General features: G+C 45.3%; 1 protein-coding gene across 4 annotated transcripts in view; it reads left to right on the forward strand.

Annotated features, from left to right (window-relative positions):
• The window catches only part of LOC139276100 (NEDD4-like E3 ubiquitin-protein ligase WWP1), a 298242-nt gene that overhangs the window by 267003 nt on the left and 13887 nt on the right, over nt 1-17352 (forward strand). For all 4 annotated transcript variants that reach the window (XM_070893584.1, XM_070893611.1, XM_070893601.1 and 1 more), the window contains one exon: nt 16356-16452. In XM_070893584.1, coding sequence (XP_070749685.1) covers nt 16356-16452 — 97 coding nt within the window. The remainder of the gene's footprint in view (nt 1-16355; nt 16453-17352) is intronic.

Consider the following 17352-nt stretch of genomic DNA (forward strand, 5'->3'; position numbering starts at 1 on the left):
CAGAAAGAGGCCTGTTCGGCCCATCGTATCCACGCTGGCCAACAAAGAGCCGAACGGCCCTTGGTCAGCAGCCCTAAAGGTTACATATAAACCTATGAACAATGATGGAAAACTGTCATGTATGTACTTTTGGGATCACTAGCCACTAGATGGCATCACAGTTGGAAGCTATTGGACTGCATGCACGTGTGTGCAGCCCAAGTATAAAAGGCCAGCCATTTTGTATATTAGTCACTTTTGGACCTTAATAAAGCAGAGCCACGGTCATACCTCTTGGAGTTAAACAGTATTCAGTCTAACAGTTATTGCATACACAACAAAAACCCAGGCCAATTTGGGAGAAAAAATCTGGGCAAATTCCTCTCCGACCCATCCAGGAGATCAAAACTAGTCCAGGAGATCACCCTGGCTGGATTCGATTCCCTGCAGTACCTACCATTATATCTGCGCCGTCCAACAAAAGGTCATCCAGTCTAATCCCAATTACCAGCTCTAGGTCCCTAGGTTACCAGGTTACGGCACTTTAAGTGCCCATCCAACCATCTCTTAAAAGTGATGAGGGTTTTTGCATCCACCACTCTTCCAGACAGCGAGTTCCAGATCCCCACAACCCTCTGTGTAAAGAAACCCCACTTCAAATCCCCTCTAAATCTTCCACCAACCACCTAAAACTATGCCCCCTCGTAATAGACCCTTTCACCAATGGAAATAGGCCCTTACTATCCACTGTGTCCAGGCCCCTCAATATTTTGTACACCTCAATGAGGTCTCCTCTCAACCTCCTCTGTTCCAATGTGAACAAACCCAGCCTATCTAATCTGTCCTCATAACTAAGATTCTCCATTCAAGGCAGCATCCTAGTTAATCTCCTCTGCACCCTCTCTAGTACAATCACGTCCTTCCTATAATACGGCGACCAGAACTGCACGCAGTACTCCAGCTGTGGCCTAACCAAAGTATTATACAATTTAAGCATAACCTCCCTGCTCTTATATTCTGTGCCTCGGCCAATAAAGACAAACATTCCGTATGCCGCCTTAACCACCTTATCCACCTGGCCTGCTACTTTCAGGGATCTGTGGACAAGCACGCCAAGATCTCTTTGTTCATCTACACCACTAAGTGACCTACCACTTAATGTGTATACACTTTCCTTTTTAGCCCTCCCACAGTGCATCACCTCACACTTCTCTGAATTAAATTCGATTTGCCACTGCTCTGCCCACCTGACCAGTAGATTGATATCCTCCTGCAGCCCATGACTTTCCTCTTCATTATCAACCACACAGCCAATTTTAGTGTCATCTGCAAACGTCTTAATCGTACTCCCTATATTCAAATCTAAATTATGATATATACCACAAAAAACAAGGGACCCAGTACTGAGCCCTGCGGAACCCCACTGGAAACATCCTTCCAGTCACAAAAACATCCATCGTTGCCCTTTGCTTCCTACCTCCAAGCCAATTTTGGATCCAACTTGCCACTTTGCCCGGATCCCATGGGCTTTAACCTTCATGACCACTCTACTGAGGAATCTCCCTGCTATCAGCCACTGGGAAAGTCGTCGCGAGAGTCCTCCTCAACTGTCTTCTTCCTGTGGCCAAGGAGCTTCTCCCGGAGTCACAGTGCGGATTTTATCCCCTACGGGGCACAACGAACATGTTTTTGCAGCGCGACAGTTACAGGAAAAATGCAGGGAATAGCGCCAGCCCTTATACATGACCTCTTCGACCTTACAAAGACCTTTGACACTGTCAACCGCTAGGGTCAATGGAGCGTCCTCCTCCATTTCAGCTGCTCCACGACGACATGCAGGCCATGATCCTTACCAACAGATCCATCACCGACCCAATCCACGTCCGGACCAGGGTCAAACAGGGCTGCGTCATCTCCCCAACCCTCTTTTCAATCTTCCTCGCCCGCACATACAGAGGCTGAACTCCAGGACATAGTCGACGTATTTACTGAGGCATACGAAAGCATGGGCCTCACGCTAAACATCCGTAAGACAAAGGAACTCCACCAGCCTGTCCTCGCCGCACAGCACTGCCCCCCAGTCATCAAGATCCACAGCGCAGCCCTGGACAACATGGACCACTTCCCATATCTCAGGAGCCTCCTATCAACAAAAACAGGCATTGATGACGAGATCCAACACCATCAGTGCAGCCTTCGGCCGCCTGAGGAAAAGAGTGTTTGAAGACCAGGCCACCAAGCTCATGGTCTACAGGGCTGTAGTAATACCCGCCCTCCTGTATGGCTCAGAGACATGGACCATGTACAGTAGACACCTCAAGCCGCTGGAGAAATACCACCAACAATGTCAGCGCAAGATCCTACAAATCCCCTGGGAGGACAGGCGCACCAACATTAGTGACCTCGATCAGGTCAACATCCCCAGCATTGAAGCACTGACCACACTTGATCAACTCCGCTGGGCAGGCCACATCGTTTGCATGTTAGACACGAGACTCCCAAAGCAAGTGCTCTACTCAGAACTCTTTCACGGCAAACTAGCCAAGGTAGCGGAAGTGTTACAAGGACACCCTCAAAGCCTCCCTGATAAAGTGCGACATCCCCACTGACACCTGGGAGTCCCTGGCCAAAGACTAAGTAGAGGAAGTGCATCCGGGAGGGCGCTGAGCACCTAGAGTCTCATCACCAAAAGCATGCAGAAATCAAGCGCAGGCAGTGGAAAGAGCATGCGGCAAACCTATACCACCCACCCACCCCTTCCCTCAATGACTATCTGTTCCACTTGTGACAGGGACTGTGGTTCTCGCATTGGACTGTTCAGCCACTTAAGAACTCTTTTTAAGAATGGAAGCAAGTCTTCCTCAATTCCGAGGGTCTGCCTATGATGATGATGACTGGTTCAGTCCCCCCTCACCCCACTCCACTCCACAGATTCCATGATTTAAACTGCATAGGGTAGAAACAAAAATCACTTTGGAAGTCTACACTAGGCAGCTATTGAACCTCTCGTGCATAGTTACCTGGGAATAAGGTGCCCACCTTGCTGTCTGACAGAACTGGAGAGAGCAAATCAAGAGAGAAAAATCTGAGAAAGGAATACGTACAGTTAAATTGAAGGTTTTCAATAGTTTTACTATTGGGAGAGAGAAATGATTTGAAGCATATTACCACTTTGAAATACATTTGACTTCTTGTTGATGATTATACAGGTTGAACATCTCTTATCCGGGACTCCCTTATCCGGCACAACCCCTTGTCCGGCACCATTCCCGACCGCCGGGTGGTACATGCGCCAGAACATGGCCAGTCAAAATCCTTCCTCCGAGATAAGAATGTTATCACTAGACCAAGCTAACATAAGTTAATTGCTTCAAACACCACTACAAATGCAATAAAAAAAAAACTAACGTGGGTTTTCCCCATTGCATCGGTTGGTAAGTGCACAACATGGAGTAAGTAGTAGACCAGGGAGGTTCCAGGTTTAGTCCCTTTTCTGTGCATGATTAGCTGAGCCCACCGACACTTCTCGGGGCCCGCTTGGGCCGCCGACCTCTTCTCTTACCCCCTCCCTCCCCCCAGATCTCGGGTGGCCTCCTCCCCCCGCACCCCCCCACCGGACCGATGACCTCCCCTCATCTGGCAAAATTCCTCATTCGGCACAGGCCAGGACCCGAGGGTGTCGGATAAGGAAGGTTCAACATGTACTACTTTTTAAAGTCACTCGTCACATTTACAAAAGAGTATTTTATGTCTGATTGATTTTAAAACCAGTTCTACTTTGTACCAATGTGTGCTATTCAAATATAGAAGGCTACAATCCAAATTCTGTGTCTAATCCATCCTCTTCTAAACCAGTGGAATTTTGACTGTGGATCAAGAACTGCGACCAGTGACAGTTTTCATAATCAAATAATTTCACTGTTAACAGAATTTAACATAGGAACATACTAAAATGTCGGACAGGGGGAAAAAAAGTTGGTCCATCTAGCTTGTCCCATATAGTTGTGAGGCCTTGTGCATCAGGTCAAAAGACTCCCTACCCCCTAAGTACCATATAGTCTCCTAGGAGAGGCGTTGAATCACATCAAAAACCCAGGCCAATTAGGAAAAGAAAATCTGGATAATTCCTCTCTGATCCTTCTAGGCGAATGTCAGTTCCAAGAGACTACATTAACCACAGCATTATGGGCTCAATTTTGCCCAAGCCCATTTTCTGGCTTATTGCCAGAGTTATGCCGGGTTTTTAAGTCCAGAAATGAGCCATAAATAATTGTACACACTTTCCCCGGTCTGTAACTGGAATCCGGAGCTGCGCAGCATGTCCAGTCGCCTTCGGGGGTGGAGCCTGCTGTCTGCGCCGAAAAATGAAACCGGGCCTTCTGCACATGCGCAGGGAAAAAAACTTGCGTTTTTGACGTCGCTGCAATGGATGCACATGCTCAGTACAGCTGGGATTTGGCAATCGGCCATTTTTAAAGATTGCTCTGACAACGGTGAGGGAGATCAGTGAGACTGCTGCTGGCCAACGCATTGAAGGTTTTTTTATTGGTGTCACAAGCTCTGGAGATCTCTGCCTAGTTACTCGCAAAGTGGTATCAATCTCAGCAGATAGCAGTTTCCCCTGGCAGGAAAACAGAGCCAATCCTGCAGTGAGCGTATATTGCGTTGGAGAGGCACCACTGTAAACACAGTTTATTCCAAGCACAAAGAGATCAAGAAACGATGTTACGACTTCATGTTCAGTCTAAATAAATCGTTATCACCACTCACTTTCATTGCATTCGGATCAGTTTGTGCTGTTTTGTAAAGCTAATTCTTCTTGCTGTGTGCTGGGAGCGATGTCTCCAAGATCCTGCAAATCCCCTGCGAGGACAGACGCACAAACGTTAGCGTCCTCGTCCAGGTCAAAATCCCCAGCATTGAAGTACTGACCACACTTGATCAGCTCTGCTGGGCAGGCCATGTAGTTCGCATGCCAGACGCGAGACTCCCAAAGCAAGCGCTCTACTTGGAACTCGTCCACGGCAAACGAGCCAAAGGTGGGCAGAGGAAACATTACAAGGACACCCTCAAAGCCTCCCTGATAAAGTGCGACATCCCCACTGACACCTGGGAGTCCTTGGCCATAGACCGCCTCAAGAGGAGGAGGTACACTCAGGAGGGCACTGAGCTCTTCGAGCATTGTCGTCGACAGCATGCAGAAATCAAGCACAGGCAGCGGAAGGAACGTGCGACAAACCAGTCCCACCCACCCTTTCCCTCAACGACTATCTGTCCCACCTGTGTCAAAGACTGTGGTTCTCGTATTGGACTGTACAGCCACCTACGAACTCATGCTAAGAGTGGAAGCAAGTCTTCCTCGATTCCAAGGGACTGCCTATGATGAATGATGATGACATCAGCTAGCTTGCTGATGTCCAGCAGAGCAACAAAATTGTTTGGCTTGCTTGTTAAGCAATAAAGAAGCAACAGTTGCCAACTCAAAGGGCTCATCCGCTCCCTCCCCCGCTGACCCTGGCCCCGAGTGCCCTCCATGTCCACTGCCCAGCCCAGGCCGAAGGGCTTACCGATCCGCTCCCTCCCCTGCCAACCCTGGCCTCGAGTGCCCTCCCCGTCCGCTGCCTGATCCTAGCCCAGGCCAAAGCGCTATCCGATCCGCTCCCCGCCCCTAGCCTAGGCAGAAGGGCTTGCCGATCCGCTCCCCTGCCTGGCCCCAAGTGCACTCCCGGTCAGCTCCCTGCCCCTAGCCCAGGCCGAATGGCTTCCTCCGATTTACTTACCTGCACCGATTTCTTTAACTCTCCAAGGGTTTTCTGGAGGGGCCACATACGCTAGCCTAAGCAGAAATGGAGTAACTGTCAGCTGGCCAAAGTTCCCAAAATGGGCAGAATTGGCATAGGTGGCTGGTTACGCCCCCTTTGCCTGAAAAAAAAAGTACATAAAAAAAATCGTAACTAATTGAGTTACGCTGGTGCAAATTGATTGGGGAAACTGTGAATTTTTAACTTAGGCCAAAAAAAACGGTGCAAGTCACTGGGGAAAATTGATCCCATTGGTTCATACCCTTTGCATGATGCAATTTCTAGTCCAGCTCTTTGAAAGTACATAGTGTATCAACACCCACTGCACAAGCCGACAACCAGTTCCACAGATCTACTATTCGCTGGGAGAAGTAGAACTGCCTAGCATCAAACCTATTACTTCTCATGTATAATTTATACATATGACCCCTGATACTCTCCAATCTATCTAATTGAAATATTTTTTGAGCGTGCACACATCTAGTCCCTTCATTATTTTATAGACCTCAATCGAATCGCCCCTGAGTCTCTGCTTCTCTCGTCTATAGACCCAGCTCCTTAAGCCTATCTGGGTAGGTAAGATGTTTAAAACTTTAACTCATTCCCGTGGCCCTCTTCTAAACCCTTTTTCAAAGCCTCAATATCATCTACCGTATGAGAGCTGCAGAACTATGCATAGTATAAATATGGCCGAATTGAGGTTTTATACAAGAACAAAATGGCATGCTTTGTTTTATAATGGACACTCCTATGAATGTAGCCCAGTAAACTATTTGCTTTAACTTTTCTGCATTGGTCGTGAACCTTTCGAGAGTTATGAACTATGATACCAAGATCTTTTAATTTTGTCATAGGCTTCTGTTCTGTTCCTTTTAAGGTGTAAATGTGCTCAGAGTTGGCCCTACCCACCTTCACCTAGGTCATTAATATAGACAGATAAAGAGAAAAGGCACAACACCTATCCCTGTGACAGGCATGCAGCCAATTCTTAATCCACTATAGCAACTTCCCACAAATTCCACAAGTTTCGATCATATCGAATAACCTATTTAATTGGCTTCCCTCTCCAACCTTGCTATTTCCAGAGATGAGGGCATAAATTAGTATCTGGAACAAATAGACAGATTTTCTTATCACTAAAGGACAATATTAATATATTCCATCTTCCACCCTACATAAAATTCTGCTGCACATATCCTAATTCACACCAAGTTCACCCATCACCCCATTGGCTCCTGGTCCTCAATTTTAAAATTCTCAACCTTGTTTTCAAATTCCTCCATACCCTCGCCCCTTCCTATTTCTGTAATCTCCTCCAGCCCTACAAGCCTTGCGATCTCTGCGCTCCTCAAATTCTGGCCTCTTGCGCATCCTCAATTTTAATTGCTCCACCATTGGTAGCCGTGCTTTCAGTTGCCTAGGCCCTAAGCTCTGGAATTCCCTCCTGAAACATCTCTACCTCTCTCTCCTTTAACACACTCCTTAAAACCTACCTCTTTGACCAAGCTTTTGTCCATGTGTGGCTTGGCGTCGCTATTTTGTTAACGCTCCTGTGAAGCTCCTTCGGATGTTGCACTACATTAAAGATGCTATAGAAATACAAGTTGTGATTGTCGTTAATGTTCTGTGAACAATGCTGCTGCATTACCCTCCTCAAATATTTATGGCTCTGAATTTTTGAGTTGCATCTCTCATGCATATATTAGGAATTCTGAATAGTAAACACACTGGAGGAAGTTGCCGTTAGTTTTGCGTCCAGATTCCAGCGAAATCTGGGCAGAATCAGCCGACCCAGCTCAAAAGATTGGGAAATTTAAAATGTAGGTAAGTTACACCCAAAACCACTTACAATTGTGTTTTCCATGATCTTTTATGCTGCTTCAAGAGTCAATTCTCCGGAATCAGGCCCCATCCCCAAAACTGGACATACCCCAGGTCAAAATTGCGAGATTGCACTGGTTTGGGAAAGCTCTTCATTTCTTAGACGTAAAGGCACTCGTAGGCACATTTAAAAGGTTTTCTCATATCAAAAAATGTTTAATTTATGAAGAAACTAACTAGTGTACACCAATGAAAGTTTAACGGTTGTGTGACTCTGCAGCCTTTGACATGATCAACCACACCATTTACCTTCACTGCCTCTCTTCCATTATTCAGCTACATGGGAGCACTCATGGATGGTTTCACATTTAACCTATTCGATTATAGCTTAGAGCTTCTATAGAAACTGCTTCTCTAACCACCCCCACACAGTCACCTCCAGAGTCTCATAATGATTCTCTTGCTTATCTACATGCTTACATTGCTGCCCCTTGACACCATCATTTGCAAATGTGGGGTCAGCTTCCATATGTATGCTCGATGGTGTAGGATGTCCTGGAGTGCATAAGGGATGGTTTTCTAGACCAATATGTCGAGGAACCAACTAAGGGGGAGGCCATCTTAGACTGGATGTTGTGTAATGAGAGAGGATTAATTAGCAATCTCGTTGTGCGAGGCCCCTTGGGGAAGATAGACCATAATATGGTGGAATTCTACATTAGGATGGAGAATGAAACATGGTCCAGAACTTAAAGAAGGGTAACTTTGAAGGTATGAGGCGTGAATTGGCTAGGATAGATTGGCGAATGATACTTAAGGGGTTGACGGTGGATGGGCAATGGCAGACATTTAGAGACCGCATGGATGAACTACAACAACTGTACATCCCTGTCTGGCGTAAAAATAAAAAAGGGAAGGTGGCTCAACCGTGGCTATCAAGGGAAATCAGTGATAGTATTAAAGCCAAGGAAGTGGCATACAAATTGGCCAGAAATAAAATAGCAGCGAACCCGGGGACTGGGAGAAATTTAGAACTCAGCAGAGGAGGACAAAGGGTTTGATTAGGGCAGGGAAAATGGAGTACGAGAGGAAGCTTGCAGGGAACATTAAAAGGGACTGCAAAAGCTTCGACAGATATGTAAAGAGAAAAAGGTTAGTAAAGACAAACGTAGGTCCCCTGCAGTCAGAATCAGGGGAAGTCATAACTGGGAACAAAGAAATGGCAGACCAATTGAACAAGTACTTTGGTTCGGTATTCACTAAGGAGGACACAAACAACCTTCCGGATATAAAAGGGGTCAGAGGGTCTAGTAAGAAGGAGGAACTGAGGGAAATCCTTATTAGTCGGGAAATTGTGTTGGGGAAATTGATGGGATTGAAGGCCGATAAATCCCCAGGGCCTGATGGTCTGCATCCCAGAGTACTTAGGGAGGTGGCCTTGGAAATATTGGATGCATTGACAGTCATTTTCCAACATTCCATTGACTCTGGATCAGTTCCTATGGAGTGGAGGGTAGCCAATGTAACTCCACTTTTTAAAAAAGGAGGGAGAGAGAAAACAGGGAATTATAGACCGGTCAGCCTGACATCGGTAGTGGGTAAAATGATGGAATCAATTATTAAGGATGTCATAGCAGCGCATTTGGAAAGAGGTGACATGATAGGTCCAAGTCAGCATGGATTTGTGAAAGGGAAATCATGCTTGACAAATCTTCTGGAATTTTTTGAGGATGTTTCCAGTAGAGTGGACAAGGGGGAACCAGTTTCAGAAGGCTTTCGACAAGGTCCCACACAAGAGATTAATGTGCAAAGTTAAAGCATATGGGATTGGGGGTAGTTTGCTGACGTGGATTGAGAACTGGTTGGCAAACAGGAAGCAAAGAGTAGGAATAAATGGGTACTTTTCAGAATGGCAGGCAGTGACTAGTGGGATACCACAAGGTTCTGTGCTGGGGCCCCAGCTGTTTACATTGTACATTAATGATTTAGACGAGGGGATTAAAAGTAGTATCTCCAAATTTGCGGATGACACTAAGTTGGGGGGCAGTGTGAGCTGTGAGGAGGATGCTATGAGGCTGCAGAGTGACTTGGATAGGTTAGGTGAGTGGGCAAATGCATGGCAGATGAAGTATAATGTGGATAAATGTGAGGTTATTCACTTTGGTGGTAAAAACAGAGAGATGGACTATTATCTGAATGGTGACAGATTAGGAAAAGGGAAGGTGCAACGAGACTTGGGTGTCATGGTACATCAGTCATTGAAGGCTGGCATGTAGGTACAGCAGGCGGTTAAGAAAGCAAATGGCATGTTGGCCTTCATAGCGAGGGGATTTGAGTACAGGGGCAGGGAGGTGTTACTACAGTTGTACAGGGCCTTGGTGAGGCCACACCTTAGAGTATTGTGTACAGTTTTGGTCTTCTAACTTGAGGAAGGACATTCTTGCTATTGAGGGAGTGCAGCGAAGGTTCACCAGACTGATTCCCGGGCTGGCGGGACTGACAGATCAAGAAAGACTGGATCAACTGGGCTTGTATTCACTGGAGTTCAGAAGAATGAGAGGGGATCTCATAGAAACGTTTAAAATTCTGATGGGTTTAGACAGGTTAGATGCAGGAAGAATGTTCCCAATATTGGGGAAGTCCAGAACCAGGGGTCACAGTCTAAGGATAAGGGGTAAGCCATTTAGGACCGAGATGAGGAAAAACTTCTTCACCCAGAGAGTGGTGAACCTGTGGAATTCTCTACCTCAGAAAGTTGTTGAGACCAATTCACTAAATATATTCAAAAAGGAGTTAGATGTCGTCCTTACTACTAGGGGGATCAAGGGGTATGGCGAGAAAGCAGGAATGGGGTACTGAAGTTGAATGTTCAGCCATGAACTCATTGAATGGCGGTGCAGGCTCGAAGGGCCGAATGGCCTACTCCTGCACCTATTTTCTATGTTTCTATGACACCTAACTATCCCTCCACCACCACCGCCATGGGTTCCTTCACTGCATAGAACAATAGTGTCTGTGCCGGTTCTTTCAAAGAGCAATCCAGATACTCCCAGCCCTCCGCTCTTCCTCCATATTCCTGCAATTTGTTATCCTTCAGGTATTTATCCATTCCCTTTTGAAGGCTACTTTTGAATCTGTAGCCACCACCCTTTCAGACAGTGCATTCCAAATTCTAACCACTCGTTGTGTAAAAAAGTTTTCCCTCATGTCGCCTCTGGTTCTTTTGCCAGTCACCTTAAATCTGTGCCCTCTGATTATCGACTCTTCAGCCATTGCAAACCGTTTCTCTTTATTTACTCTAACTAAACCCGTCATGATTTTAAACACCTCTATCAGATCTGCTCCTAGCCTTTTTTGCTCTTAGGAGAGCAACACCAAATTTTCCAGTTTATCCAAGTAACTGTAATTCCTCATTCCTGGAACCATTCTAGTAAATCTCTTTTGTACCCTCTGCAAAAGTGTGGTACCCAGAAGCTCTATGTGCTGTCACGTTGCTTGTCCAACATCCAGTCTTGAATGAATCTTAACTTTCTGCAATTAAACATTGGGAAGACCAAAGTAATTATCTTTGGCCCCCACCACAAACGCTGGTCATTTAACGTCTCAAACTAAACCAGACTGTTTTTAACCATGGCATCCTGTTCTCTCCCCATATACTCACCATAACAAACACCACCTGCTTGTGACTCTACCTCAGCCCATTCACCATTGAAACTCTCATATGTGACTTCATCACCTCCAGACTTGGTCACTCCAATGGTCTCGTTATTGGCCTCCTATTTTCCACCCATCATAAATATCAGCTCATCCAAAGCTTTACTGCCAATATTCTATTCGGCATGAAGACCTGCTTGCCCATCTCTTTCCCCATTCCTCTTGTGTTCATTGACTACATCGATTCCTAGTTCTCCCAATGTCTGAAATCGAAAAATTTCTCTCGCCTTTAAATTTCTTTGTGGCATAACTCCCCCCCAATCATCTTAACATCTTCTGGCCTTACCCATCCCCAGAACTCTCCATTCCTCCAATTCCAGCCTCTTGTGCATTTAAGATCACTTGAAAGTCTTTCTTCAAACAGAACAAATACAATTTCCTTAACTTTCCTTCGCCAACACTTGGCCTAACTACCCGAAAGATCTAAAACTTAATGAGTCTGGTTGTTTGTCCCTCGTCATTTGCTCTGCCTCCTATTTTTGTATTGTCTGGAAACTTGAAGACTTTGCTTATCCAAATCAGTATACATGATGTATATGTACCGGTGCAGCGTCGAGAATCCGGAGTTCCAGACTCCGGGACAATTGGCGGTAGGGTCGTCCGGAATCTGTAAAATGTTCCGGAATTCAGACCAGACGACCCTGCCAATCTTGGGGCCCCGCCCGACACGAACACCTCCTCGGTGGGCCCCAGCCAGCCCGAACAGCTCCTCGGCAGGAACCCCTCCCCCCCCCCCCCCCCCCCACACTTTCTGACATTCAGAAATCCAGAAATATCCAAAACTGGGCTCGGCTGTTTCCGGATTCATGACGTCAGAAAGCAAATCGAAAGCCCGGAATCCGGAACAGCCTCGGTCCAGAGGCTTCTGGATTTTAGGCGCTGCACCTGTATATATAAAAACAGTAAGAATTCAGAAGATAATGGTATAGATGGTAGAATGTATCCCATACTTGTGGAAAATACTCTTGGAAGTTCTAATATTCAGTCTTAATACATTAAGGATAACAGATCAGTTTTGTTTTCCTTTTCATCACTCCCACATACAGATTAGACCAGATTTCTACCACATATGTCTAGGGTTTAGAAGATTCCACATGTAGCGTACCTCTTAACCACCTTATGTACCCAGTCTAGAGCAATTTAATAGCAACACTTCGAGCCCAGCAATAGAGAATTTCAGTACAACTTGAGCGGAATATGTTAACTTCTTCTTATCAGAGTCCTCAAAGACGAAGCCAGACACAGCTGGAAGAACTATTTTAATCAGACGTCTAACTTACCGTAGCAGGTTAGCACTTGCAGAGAAAAAAGACAGGTTATGTTTGAAAGAAGTGTACACACTCAAAACCTCACAAGCTGTCTTTTCTCTTTAGAGATGTTGATTTACTTTAGAGTGTGTTTCCAGCATTTTTTATTTTTATTTCAGATTTCCAGTATTTACATTTTTGTTTAATCTTAGCCAAGTTAATACAACTAATTTTTATCAGGTTAATTATTGAAGTTACAATCAACACTTGGGTACAGGTTACCAATTAACAGGGCATAACTCATTACAGGCATTTAGATACATTAAGCCTATTTCATTAACTCAGCTGTGGCTGGGTTCTGTTGATTATAGTATAGCAAAGTTTGATTCGAACATAGGTTGCTATGCTGCTTAGCAAGATTAAATCTGCAGTTCAAATTTGATGTCTGAGAAGTTAACAGGATGTATCTTCAGTAGATTGACTTAATGGTCTTGTGTATTGACTTTATTCTGAAAGCTTTGCAGTGTGTTCCCATTTGGCATTTGTCGTCTTATCCTGCCTTAGCAGACTTGCAAGTACACCATTTCTCAGAGACATTAGATTAAATACTGTGGGAATATACTTCACAAGTTTTACTTCTGTCTCTTAAACATGGAACCTCTTAACCTTACAATTTCAACTCTGAACTGCTCGAGGTTTTTTGTTAAGTTGTCTCAGTTCTGGCATTTCATTGAACCTTCTGGTTTTGATCTTTCCTTTTACCTTCCTGTGATCTCATCCTTCTATCTTTCCTCTGGAATGCCTGCTTGACTGTTGACTTCTGACTCCTGGATTGCTTGACTGCTTGAGGAGGGAGAAAGTATGAATCTTCATATGTTTAATCTTACTGAAATAAAACCCCTTCAGGGATCAAATCTCAGCGTCCCGTTAAAAAGGGTTAACCGGGTCATGTAAGTTGCTTCTAATGTGTCAATCAAATTTTCTAAGCATATATCCGAATTACAATGAATAGATTTCCACTAGTTTTGACGAGAGCGATGACTTCCTGGTCTGTCATCACCTCTGATCCGTTTCTCAATCAGCCACAACTCGAGGGACACAAACCCTGACCATGACTCCTTGAAACATAGAAACATAGAAACATAGAAAATAGGTGCAGGAGCAGGCCATTCAGCCCTTCTAGCCTGCACCGCCATTCAACGAGTTCATGGCTGAACATGAAACTTCAGTACCCCATTCCTGCTTTCTCGCCATACCCCTTGATCCCCCGAGTAGTAAGGACTTCATCTAACTCCCTTTTGAATATATTTAGTGAATTGGCCTCAACTACTTCCTGTGGTAGAGAATTCCACAGGTTCACCACTCTCTGGGTGAAGAAGTTTCTCCTCATCTCGGTCCTAAATGGCTTACCCCTTATCCTTAGACTGTGACCCCTGGTTCTGGACTTCCCCAACATTGGGAACATTCTTCCTGCATCCAACCTGTCCAAACCCGTCAGAATTTTAAACGTTTCTATGAGGTCCCCTCTCATTCTTCTGAACTCCAGTGAATACAAGCCCAGTTGATTCAGTCTTTCTTGATAGGTCAGTCCCACCATCCCGGGAATCAGTCTGGTGAATCTTCGCTGCACTCCCTCAACAGCAAGTATGTCCTTCCTCAAGTTAGGAGACCAAAACTGTACACAATACTCCAGGTGTGGCCTCACCAAGGCCCTGTACAACTGTAGCAACACCTCCCTGCCCCTGTACTCAAATCCCCTCGCTATGAAGGCCAACATGCCATTTGCTTTCTTAACCGCCTGCTGTACCTGCATGCCAACCTTCACTTACTGATGTACCATGACACCCAGGTCTCGTTGCACCTTCCCTTTTCCTAATCTGTCACCATTCAGATAATAGTCTGTCTCTCTGTTTTTACCACCAAAGTGGATAACCTCACATTTATCCACATTATACTTCATCTGCCACGCATTTGCCCACTCACCTAACCTATCCAAGTCACTCTGTAGCCTCATAGCATCCTCCTCGCAGCTCACACTGCCACCCAACTTAGTGTCATCCGCAAATTTGGAGATACTACATTTAATCCCTTCGTCTAAATCATTAATGTATAATGTAAACAGCTGGGGCCCCAGCACAGAACCCTGCGGTACCCCACTAGTCACTGCCTGCCATTCCGAAAAGTACCCATTTACTCCTACTCTTTGCTTCCTGTCTGACAACCAGTTCTCAATCCACGTCAGCACACTACCCCCAATCCCATGTGCTTTAACTTTGCACATTAATCTCCTGTGTGGGACCTTGTCGAAAGCCTTCTGAAAGTCCAAATATACCACATCAACTGGTACTCCTTTGTCCACTTTGTTGGAAACATCCTCAAAAAATTCCAGAAGATTTGTCAAGCATGATCTCCCTTTTACAAATCCATGCTGACTTGGACCTATCATGTCACCATTTTCCAAATGCGCTGCTATGACATCCTTAATAATTGATTCCATCATTTTACCCACTACTGAGGTCAGGCTGACCGGTCTATAATTCCCTGCTTTCTCTCTCCCTCCTTTTTGAGAGCTCTATTTGTTTAATTGTTGGCCCAGTTTCCATCTGCCTTCAGAATGATCATGGATTGGTGAAAAGTCTTCATGTTTCCAGGCCATTTCAAACATGTTACTAATCTGCTGTGGAAGTCTCTCTTTCTCCTGGGTTCTTGAGAATCTTGGCTTCTCACAATTCCAGTATTAGCTTGTTGGGTTTTCCCAGAATTCAGTAATGATTCAAAGGCCCATTATCTGCCAAGTCCCAAAATTAACTTTTGGGGTACCCCACTGACAACTTCTTTCCAACCTAAAAAGTACCATTTTGTCTTCCCTGATTGTTGTTTTTAAGCCAATTTTTTTTATCCAGCACCACACTTCATTTCCTAATCTCTGACTACCTTTTCCATTAATCACCAGTGGGGTATCCTTGTCAAAAGCTTTCTGAACATCCAAGTACAGGTAATATAATAACATAATTTCCCCTATCCACTATCGATGATCACAGGGAGATTTTTCCGGCGCTGCTTCGGAGGTAAAATGTTGGCGGAGGGCTCGGAAAAAAACGGAGGGCCAAATTTGGGCCCAACTTTTCTAATTCGAGCAGCTTGTTCTTTATCATTTAAAGAAACTCTCCTCCGCCCCCCCCCCCCCCACCCCCACCCGATCAAAACTCTTTCCTCCCCCCCATGCCCCCCATCAAAAGTCTCCCCGCACCAACCTGTTTCTTGTAGCCCTCAGAGTGGTTTGAGTCTTGAACTCTCCAAGATCATCAGGTGTGAATTTAGGTAGTTAGGTTTCGGGGGCTATTTTACTGAGGAAGGTTTCACAGACAATTTTTCCCTTGTCCAACATCCCCAAATGTGAACACTTTTCCAGCAGGAGCGGAGGTCAGGACTCAGGAGCTGGAGAAGCATTGGGGGCTGAAGGAGCATAGGGGGAGGGGTGGTTGGGATTCGGAAGCTGGAGGAGCATCGGGGGGCGGGGGGGGTGGTTGGGACTTGGGACTCAGGAGCCAGAGGAGCGTGGGGGGGGTGAGGGGGGAGGGAGGAGGGGCAGAGATTGGGACTCTGGCGGCAGAGGAGCATCGGGACTGGACGGGGGAGGCAGTGAAGGCGATTGTCAGCCAGAGGGGAGGATCAGAGACCTCGGGGATTGGGGATTAACCCCTTGATATTCTACTATATCTGAAACATCCAAAAGGATTTTATAGGTTTCAATCATACTGTCACACAAGTGAATTTATGTATTTTTTTCCAGTTTGTGAAGGAGATGGACAATGAGGTACGATTACGATTGATGCAGTTTGTCACTGGTACCTGTCGTTTACCATTGGGAGGATTTGCTGAGCTTTTGGGTAAGAATAAATGCTTAAATAGTATTGTAGCTTCTGTGCCTGGGCTGCAGCTAAGTCACTTCAATATCTAAACTAGTTCCAAACCTTGGAATTAGGTGGTTATAGACGAATAATGCAGATGTACATTCAAGTTAAAACAATCTAATACAGGTACAATGTGCCGAATCCGGAATTGCAAAAGCCGGACATTTTTTTAGAAAATCGCATTACAGATGGCGTCGTCTGGAATTATTGTCTGAAAACCGAACACGGCCTGGGCACCCGAGGTTGCCAGATTCGGGACGTCTGATTTTCTTCTCTGAAATCCGGAAAAATACGAAAACCAGCACGGCCTCGGCCCCGAGGTTGCCGGATTCGGAACATTGTACTTGTACTTGACTTAGAACATTATTATAAATGCTTTCACCTTTTTATATGAAAACTTTTAACTTGCGATTTCTGCTTACACAATAGCAATAAGGGAAGTGTACATTAAGCATTTTATGTTAATTTAATGTTTAAAACTGCAATTTTTTCTTCCCTGTGGAGTACAGGCTAACTGATGCGATGACTAAGATCAGATGCTTTAAATGCGGGGCGCTATGATATCCTGGCACATCATTATGCTCCTCTGCTACCCTATGAGAATGCTTATTTATTTTTTAATTTCCATTTGCTATTTTCTCTTATGTTTTAGGGACTACACATGATCTCCACCTAATTAGGTTGCCTGTATGCCCAGTTCCTATACCTCTGCTGCTCTATAACCAGCCATTAGAAAGTGCATCAGTCTGAGCAAGGTTAATTTGTTCCCCAGTTTTCCTTCTCTTCAGTCTGCACCTCCCACTAATGAACCTGACATTTGGATGCAAATTGTTTTGTATGGTCAAGGCAAATGGTATTGCCAGTCACTGACTCCAT

This window comes from Pristiophorus japonicus, chromosome 1 (assembly GCF_044704955.1).
Source record: "Pristiophorus japonicus isolate sPriJap1 chromosome 1, sPriJap1.hap1, whole genome shotgun sequence".
NCBI lineage: Eukaryota > Metazoa > Chordata > Chondrichthyes > Pristiophoridae > Pristiophorus > Pristiophorus japonicus.